The sequence below is a fragment of the Larimichthys crocea genome, chromosome XII (assembly GCF_000972845.2).
Source record: "Larimichthys crocea isolate SSNF chromosome XII, L_crocea_2.0, whole genome shotgun sequence".
Lineage (NCBI taxonomy): Eukaryota > Metazoa > Chordata > Actinopteri > Sciaenidae > Larimichthys > Larimichthys crocea.
In genome coordinates this window covers 2,077,016-2,086,462 of record NC_040022.1, presented here as the reverse complement: position 1 = coordinate 2,086,462, position 9,447 = coordinate 2,077,016, and the positions used below count along the sequence as shown (strand labels likewise).

Here is a 9,447-nt window from a genome sequence, read left to right as displayed (position 1 = left end):
TGTTCATGATATAAATGTGTTACAGTCACACACAGCATTGCAGTGTACATGCATGTACCCCTGCATAGTGTTACGCTTACTGCCAGAAAACCGACAGACCCTGAATAATCTGCTCCACACCGTCAGGCTATACAGATGTGCAGATAAACAGAGCAATAAATTATACAACAATGTGCATTTGTGTGAGTGGCTGAGTGAGTGAGAGCACATAGCTCTGCAGACACAGTCATATATCCACCTGGAACTCAGCTGCCACATTAGGCTGCTGCACATACGTACGTCTAACGTGAAAATGTTGCACCTGTTACCAAATCCAAACACACTGACCACGTGCCAATGTTAACATTAGTGCATGAGATTAAGAAAAACAGACTATTGGGTTTCCAGTGGCTTTAAAACAACTGGAGAAATTGTATTTTTCTGATTTAGTGCCTCCACTTTCAGAGTGTGATACCATTCTCGTAAATGTGTGTATTTGTTATGATTATTATTACTTATGATCAAAAACTAGTGAGTCTAAAACAGCCAAACATCAAGCCAGGTCAACAACAGCAGACACAGCAGCCGGCTAATATTACTTTACTTACTTACTCTGCGTCTGTCTTTCAGCCTTTTATATCACCAAGCTCTCGCCAACCACTAAAAGTCAGTCCCACATTTACTCTTGTCTGACAAGACTTTGTCATTTTCTCTTCTCAGCTTCTTACATCATTCATCTATCTTTTCACCTCTGTCATTTTGTCCATACAGGCTGCTGAGCCCGGCTTTATTCAGTTGTATCAAACTGGCAACTGAGCGTATGTTGCACAGTTTGCCAGTTTTAAACCATAGCCATTCATAAAGCATAGACAAAATATAGTTTATTATCACAGTGCAAAAGTACAAAAGCAAACATTTCAGACTTGAATGATTTCACTCGTTCATGACCAGTTAAATAAAGGTATACTGTAAAAAAAACCTGAAGAAAATGGCTCATATTAATATATAGTAAATAATATTAAAGGTAGCTTTAACACATATTCAGATATATTATATATATATTTAAAGATTTGCACATATAATAGATAACATACTGTACGTACATTCAGCAACACACTGGCTACAACATTGACAACAAGGTCCTAACTCACACACCTTGGTGCAAACATGCATACGTGATCGCAGTGAACATGGCAGATTTTTTTTTCCCCATTGAAATACAGTTCACATAGTTCTGCTTCTCAGCTGTGAAAGGGACACTGAGTTTAAGGAAGGAATAATAATTACATTTCTTAAGAATCTGTGGTTTGTGAAACGCCTGGGAAAATATAAAAGGAAGTAAATGATGTTCATATTTATACATAGATTATGTTTTCCATCCTTTACATTTGCTTGCACTGCGCTCACAGGCTCAGCTCACTACTGCCCTCCATTGGTCAGCAACCCAACCTAACGTTAGGTAAGAGGAGGCCAGGCAAAGTGGTTCTTAATGAGTCTTTTCTCATGTGTAAAAACACACATTTGCAGTTTTTCACTTGGAAGCACAAATCCTTGATATGCTCTCATGTCGGATGTGTGGATGTGGGGATGTGGCAGTACCCAGAGGGCTGTATGGTGCCTCCCTGAGGCCAGGAGGTGAAAGGTCCTGTGACGTAGGCTGGAGGTTGGTGGATGCTGGTAGGCCCACTGGTTGTCCAGTCCAGTCCTTGCTGGACGTCCGACTTATCTGGATGCTGTTGGTCCTGCTCAGCGCTGTCCTGCCTGTGTGAGTCTGTGTCGGCATCGCAGTGAGTAAGATCCTGTGTGGACTTGGAGGCGCTGCGGCTGGGCAGGCAGACGTAACCTTGCCCGTAAATGGTGAAAGTCGCAGGGGAAGATGATGCAGACTCATCTGATGGGGTTTCCTTCTTTTCCTCCTCACACTTCACATCCACTGACGTGCAGTTTGGCTCCGATAACTGCCAGAAAGAGAGAAATGAGATGAGGTTTAATGGCTGCAGACGTATTAATAATATTTCTTTGATAACCCTCTGATGTCCTCCGGCTCAAGCAACCTGCTGCCAGCTGTAGCTGCTGTTAGCTGTTGTTAAGTTCGTTAGCCAGGCTGCCCGGACTGTGAGCTCAGAGCACCGGGGGATTGTTAGTGTTTGTACAGGCTCAGCAGCCTCTACGGACATAATGACAGAGGCCGAAGTTTGAGTCTGTATGTTTGTGCTTCCGATTTACGCTGAGTAAACATCAGAATACCTGAGAAACGACACTGACTGCGTCTGTGAGTAACTGACCTGACAGAAGATGTACGGCCCGCTGAAGCTCATGGAGGATGTCTCAGTGGTGTGGACCTCCTCAGTGGGGGAAGGCAGGTTACCACACTTCCAGCAGCCATCGTCCTTCTCCAAACACTTTGTTTCACTGTCCTTGGTTAACCAGAGCGAAGCGTCTGAAGAGCTGCAGGCAGAGACAGAGCAGAATTAGTTTTCTCCCTAATTTATCCATCAATGCATCAGAAGAATTTATTTTTATCAGTTTCAGTCTGGAAATGTCCCGTGTGAAGCGTGTTACCATGTCGATATGCTGTCCATGTGCTGCACTTTGCACATGGCTGTGCTCTCGCTCTGCATGAGGGTCCAGTTGGTGGCAGACTGGGTCACACAGATACATCATGATTACAACACTAGACACAATCAGAGAACACAGATTTATCTTGATACACCGGGAATGCAAACTGTATTCCAGTCTCACCTTGAACTCAGACAGGATTTTGCTTTTGCCTGGAGAAGGAACCGAGTCCACCCACAGAACGACCCTCCTGTTCAAAATATATTACGTAAAAAAAGAGATTTCATTAATTAAATATGAAAAATTCAGATTTGAAAACACATTTGTCATCTATAAAACTCTCTTTTAGCTGCTAAGTGAAGCATGTGACGTGGTTCAAAGTGCCACTTTCATGTTTTACAAAGCAATACAAACTTTATATTTTATTTCTACTAACATGTACTCTGTACAGGATTTTTAATGTAGTCTTAAGGCAGACTCATGAAAAACAAACATGATAAACATAAATGAATAAAAGACCTTTGACAAGCTGGAATGGTGCAGTAGAGTGTGAAGAAGATTGCGGCCACGAGCACGCTGATGGACAAATAGATGAGGGTGGACGGGGACCAGGTGGCTGTCAGGGGACAGAAAACAAGACAAATAATGACAATGATCATTTATGACACTTTCAACAGAGAAGTCGAGAATCAGCTGTGCTGTGTCAATTTGCATACTTCCATACCACCAGAGTGAGTACACACTGTCAGTTATGGTAAAATGTACTGTACTGTGAGTACAGCTCAAGTGTACTAATGGAAGTATCCAAACTGAGACAGAGCGTGAAACACTGCAGACATATAGTACCCTCATGTGAGGTCCACCTCACAGGTTCAGTCCATTCAGAGGGAACTCCCTTGTAAAGTGTTCCAGGGGCGACCAGTGACCTGACCTTGACCTGGTATTCCTGCGATGGATCCAGAAATGTTTCCAGGATGGTTTGGGACATGGACCCCTTTGGAACAGGGAGGATAGTACATTCCTGAGAAAAGAGGAATACATATGAAAAAATAAGTGTTTTGATTATTTTTAATGAGCTGCATTATTCTAAATGCTAATGCGCATGAGTGTGTTGTTAAAAGTTTCCCACCTGATGATCCTGTATCTTGTTATAGCAGAGCTCATAATACAGTACGAGTTTTGAGGTTGTGTTCGGCTCGGTCCATTCCACGATCCAGTTGTTGTTTTTTGGCCGCACCTTTACCTCCTGCGGCGGGTTGGGACGAACTATGCAACGAGAGATTTGTTTGTACAATAAGTCAGGCTGGAAAAGCAACATCTTATCTAGTGCTGAGAGGATTTTAAAGCTTGATCTGTCCTCTCTGGCTCGTCTACTCTGGTCATACTCAAAGCATGTAGAGTATAAGGTATTTGCCAATTGGTCATTAGTCTATAAACAAAGAAATATGTTTAACCTTAGCCGTGTGACATTATTATCTGACCCTGTAGAGGCTTATGAGTTATATATATGATCCTAAACACAAACATACAGCTGCTTTGTATCTCAAAGAGAAGAAGTCAGTGTCTCCGTAACAATCAAAGATCTTTAACACAATCCCTACAGTGACCTCAAGACATATGCTTGATGCAATATGTACAAAATGTCAAAGAACTGTCCTGAAATCTGATGCATGCTTAATCTTCATGTTGAAAATGTAACGTCACGTGTGGTCTATACATGTAATTTCTACTACCGCAGTCTTTTTTATGTCAACAGGACTGCTTAAAGATTGCATGAAATGAAATGATACGTTACATTTTCAATTACAAGAACAATACATTCATGTATAAGAGGTTATATATTCAAAATGGTTCAACATTTAGTGGCAAGATGTGTAGAAATATCTAAACGGCCATGCATCCGATGGGGTGCAGCACAGGTATGATACTGGGCGAAGTCAAAGTCCTGTCAGAATTCATACATAAAGCTTTTTTGGATCTAAATAATCAATCAACAGGTGTAAAATTGGTGTAACAATTTGTTAAAATGCTGCTTGCAATAACCCGACAGGGATGCAGTGCTGCTGTTCAGACACTAGATGGGGTTATTCAGTCACATCACAGTTGCTCTTCTCTGCACAGCTTCCTGCAGTTTTATCGGCCCATTGTGCGCTTTTAATCTGGCCCCCTCCCCACATGCGTTGTGCCCTTGTACTCACTGTGTTGGTGCGGTTTAATAATCTTGGCTCTGCGCGTTGGTACAAGATCCAGCAGCAGATGTGCAGAGTCTGCGACAGTCAGCGAGCAGCTGTACTTCAGCATCGTCCCGCTGAGGTCAGGGGTGACTGTCGGGTTCTCGCAGCATCTCTTAGACCTGAAGGAGGGGAGAGAGGAGGCGAATGGTCAGATGAAGGCATGAATGATAACCAGGTGGTATTGTCGGCGTCACACTCGACTTACGGTGCAGTCTGGTTGTGTTGACAGGCCAGCTGGTAGGTAATAAAGTGAGCCAGCTCTCTGCTCACCTTCCAGCTACACATCACCTCGTTTTCTCCATCCAGCACACAATGCAAACTGGGAAACTGCCCAACATCTAGAGCCAGAAAGAGAGAGAGAGAGAGAGCTAATAGCAACAGCTGCAAAGCTCCAGACTTTCCTGAGCTCCCATAAAAATGGACAGAGGGAGGAGGAGGGAGGAGATTAGAAATGTGAGGAAAGGAGATAAGGAGTCTGTGATGGAGGAAAAGACCCTTCTGGACTAAAATGATCCAACACATTAAATATGCGAGCCAAATGGTTTACCAAGAAATGTCAGAGTTGAAGCTGACTTGTCCGTGTACAGGAAAAGATTCTCGTCAATGGGTTGCTGTGAAGCTTTAAAATCGTGCCGTATCCTCTCTTTGACTCACCTTCTTTAGTCTGCCAGGTCACCGCAGGACTCCAGTGGCTCCACTGACCAACACTGACCCGGGCCCTCACCTGGGCTTCATACGTGCGACCCGGAACCAACAATTGCTTCTCTAGTTTCACACTGGTGTTTGTGACGTCCTCCATCTGCGAAAGAGAGCCAGAGGAGAAAATGTTTAAGTCAAGGTCAAAGAAATATTTGGAAGAGTTCTTTGTTTTTGAATTGATTTCTTTCTATTGGTCAGCAGGGGGCGGCACCCTCGGCTGCAAAATGGAAACAGTTTCCTCACGGGTTTATGGTCTCAGTTTCTGGTTTCAGTTATTTTTTCTACTCATCATGATATTCTTTTTGTAATGTTTCCGTTTAAAGTAACACAGATGATAAACAGGGTATCTTTTAGGGCCTGGCTACCTTGTAATGAGTCAGATAAAACTGTAACAAACGCGATCAGATATGAATCACAGTTTGTCAGTTGGTCACTTCTTGTTCCAGAAAACCAACATGCCAAACTCAAGGATTGCAAAATTGTTCTCAAACCAATGGGCGACATCATGACTCGTTTACACATGTGGTAACCACGGTCAACATTATATCTGCTGAGCTGTGAGTTGCTGACATTAGTATTAAGCTTTCATCGTTATTCAGAGGAAATCTCCAATATGACGTTCAAGCTTTCATTGTGATGAACTAAAGTAGTTCTTATTTCAGCTGAACTGAAGCAGAAATGTGAGGCGAACTCTTCAAAAAACTGTGTGCACAGCATGACTGATGCTCACCGTCCAGCTGTCCTGTCTGTCTGTCCTGTAGCTGAGCTGATACGTGATGTTTTCGTTCAGGGAGGAGGAGGAGGGATAAGGGCTGGACCAGCTGAGCAGTTGGCCTCCATCACCTGCATCGTGCGTGGACAGATTGACCGGATGGCGAGCTCTCACTGTACACAACACACAGAATAAAAAAAAACAACCGAACTCATCCACTTGTACTCAATTAACACAATTATTCTCATCACCACAGTGATGTGACAGTTAGTTGTTATTGACTCACAGTGCTGAGAAAGATCCAGAGGCTCGTGCCGGACAGAGCAGATGCTCTCTGTCTCGTTCTTGAGGAAGAAGACGGTGTGTTTGATGCCGATGGCGAACAGGTCAGTATTATATCTGCAGTGCACGGTCCTGTTCTCAGTTGCATCTTGTGCTGCAGCATCGTCACGCACACACTGCTCCCTGCAAGGACATGAACACTGTGAGGGAATTGTCTATTCTGGCTATGCTACACAGGGTCAAGCATATCTCTTGAGGTCGGGGTTAAATCTTAAGATTGTTATGAGGACACTGACTTTGCTTCTTGAGATCAGCAGCTGCATGATCCTGATCATTACCGTGGTGACCAAGGTCAGAGGATAGGGCTGTCTCACTCCCTCGACACAGCAGATCGGTAAATAACAAAGAAGTCTCTACAGAGTCAGATAACAATGTCGGACAACTGAGACCTTGTGTGTGTGATAGGTAGACTTTGACCTAGTAATCTCAGCTGCACCTCTCCTAAGAAGCTCTACCCTTTGACCGTTCATTAGGACGGAGTAACACTAACGCTAGTATCCTTAAGCAACCTGTTGTCCAGATCCTTTTAGGTTGATAAGATGTTTTAAAGGTAACTGTTGTGGAAACTGTTAAGGACTGCCACAGCCAAAGCTGTTCTGCCTGTATTGTCCTTGATTTTGTCCATGTGTTTGCGTTAGATCCAGTTAGTAAGTCGAAATGTTTCTGCCAACGGATAATGATTGCAAATGTTTCTGTGTTTTCTCTTTCTTAATCCGTCCTCCACCCTCCACCACACACAGGGCGGTGTATGCCCCCCTCCCCTTCACTGCATGTGCTATTTTAACTGTGTGCTCTTTTACTTCTGTGGCTTTTGTAGGCTTTAGGTGACGGCCTATTTGTGATGGTGGTGTGTAGGTATCCTTGTAGCAATCAGGTAAACCGACTTGACGTTCAGTTCCTACAGAACGGAGGTGGTTTTTTACCCTTTCAGCATTTGATATTATTTTATTTCTTAACGTCGGCTTATGCTTTTATTGTGTTATAATTAATAAATTGTCTTAAACTTAACTGAACTAATTAACTACTATACAATAAAATTGTCTGCATTATTCTTATTATTATTTGTAGCAACCTTTAGGCCAACCGAGGCCTGCTACTTTGCTCTGGTCACACTGTTGGCAGATTAATGACCGTTTATGGACATGGAGAAGTTGTGACATTATTCTGAGGACGTGTCAGAGAGGACGGCGCCTTCTTCTTTCGAAGTGAAGTGGCGTCATGTCTTGATGTAAATCTTCCATTCTCCCTGTTCAAGCTTCAGTAAACTGTCCAGCTGTGTTTTGATCCGTTTCTTTCAATGCAGATCCACATAAACACTTTCTCTGTCCACCCAGCTCTTTACCTGGTCTTTCCGTATGTTGGTTCGAACCAGAGCTGCAGCTTTGTGCTTCTGTGTTCGCTCCACGTGCAGTGGACAAAGGACTCGTAGTCGTTGTAGCACTGTAAAGACTGCAGCAATGAAGACTCTGTGTGTGGGGGGAAATACGTTTTCAGGTTAATCACCATGTTAAAGACTCTTAATTGCTCTTTTTATTGTTTTGTGCTGCGTTATATTGATGATAACAAATCATCAGACTCATTTCTGACTTCATGGTTCTGACTTCTGTACAGTTAAACAAGTTAAAGATGAATTTGACTTGCAGCATTTCATTCTTAAATCTGATATCATGACAGTTAAGTGTGGTCTAATACAACAATGTAACAATACTTGATTATTAGGAGCAAATTGTACTTGAAGTAACACAAGTTCTACTTCTGCATTGTACTTTCCCCGTGTTAGGTATATTTTAGGATTGTTAACGTTAAACGGCCTTTCTGTTGTAGTTTAGTTTTGCACAATTTAAATCTATCTGAATCCTTTCTGCAGTGAGAATAAACCTGTTTTTTAATTCAAAACAACTTTAAAAATGTTTTCGAAGAGAGGGAGAGTGTCTGTTTCTTGAATCATGAAAGAATACGGCAGGTTGAATAATTAAAAATATGATTTGAAAGAAGTTGATGAAAACGATGAAAACAGTCTAAGATGTTACTTTTTATACTTTGTATAGGACTTCTGTCTGACTTTAATACATTTTTTTTCCACCGAACAATGATCACCTTTTAGAAGCTGATACAATGTTTCATATAAAACAATATTATTTCCAAAAATATGTCAAGTAGTAACTAAATCTGTCAGATTAATGTCATGGAGTACAGTACTTGAGTAAATGTACTATTTTTATGACGCGTCACACAAACAGTACAAAAAGAAGGTCCATAGATTTATCCGAGCAATGATCTAATTTATGATTTAAACTATCAAAACTGATGAATTTCAAATAATTTAAGTCCACAACAGTTCTACGCACTGTGTGAACACTGCAGAGACTTACCATTCTGTGAAATGCTGTCATGGACTGTACAATGATCTGGTGAGCTGAAGTCAGCCACAGGCAGGAACAGTGGCCAAAGCAAAACCCAGAGGAGAGGCATCATTCCCGGGGACAATCACGGCTCCTGTTTTTTTTCAAAGTTAGTCTCAGGAAACCATAAAGTCTGTTGTCCGTCGGGTACAAACATTTTACAGAGAGCGACAAAGAAAGAAACACTTCATTTACTAGAAATAATGAAGAAATGAGTCATGACCACACACTCACTCACTTCCCTTTTGAGTGCTGTCTTGCGGGTTGTCACCACATATCCGCCTGCCTGTTATCTTTCTCTCTCACAAGTATCACGATATATTATTAACACGATACAACACTGTCTCTGGAGACACACATCTCAGCAAAACAACAAATACTGACGCAGTTTTACAACTCTCATACAGCGCTCACTGTAGTTCTTTTACCTCCAAAACATCTCTGAGAAAAGCAACCCTCATCCTGTCTTTACAAGTTAGAAAAAGCAACACAGACATGTCATATTAATACATTCTAAAAT

General features: G+C 42.2%; 1 protein-coding gene across 1 annotated transcript; it reads right to left on the bottom strand.

The window, feature by feature from the left end:
* Window positions 1–840: 840 nt before the first annotated feature.
* Window positions 841–9,155, bottom strand: csf2rb (colony stimulating factor 2 receptor subunit beta). The gene is made up of 14 exons (XM_010735879.3): window positions 8,898–9,155; window positions 7,868–7,991; window positions 6,470–6,648; window positions 6,202–6,356; window positions 5,427–5,571; window positions 4,978–5,110; window positions 4,737–4,891; window positions 3,668–3,804; window positions 3,385–3,559; window positions 3,058–3,154; window positions 2,722–2,788; window positions 2,542–2,621; window positions 2,265–2,427; window positions 841–1,937 (listed from the first exon to the last, which is right to left on the bottom strand). The coding sequence occupies exons 1-14, from the start codon at window positions 8,998–9,000 to the stop codon at window positions 1,542–1,544; spliced, it is 2,109 nt and encodes a 702-aa protein (XP_010734181.3). The 5' UTR covers window positions 9,001–9,155; the 3' UTR covers window positions 841–1,541.
* Window positions 9,156–9,447: the final 292 nt, after the last annotated feature.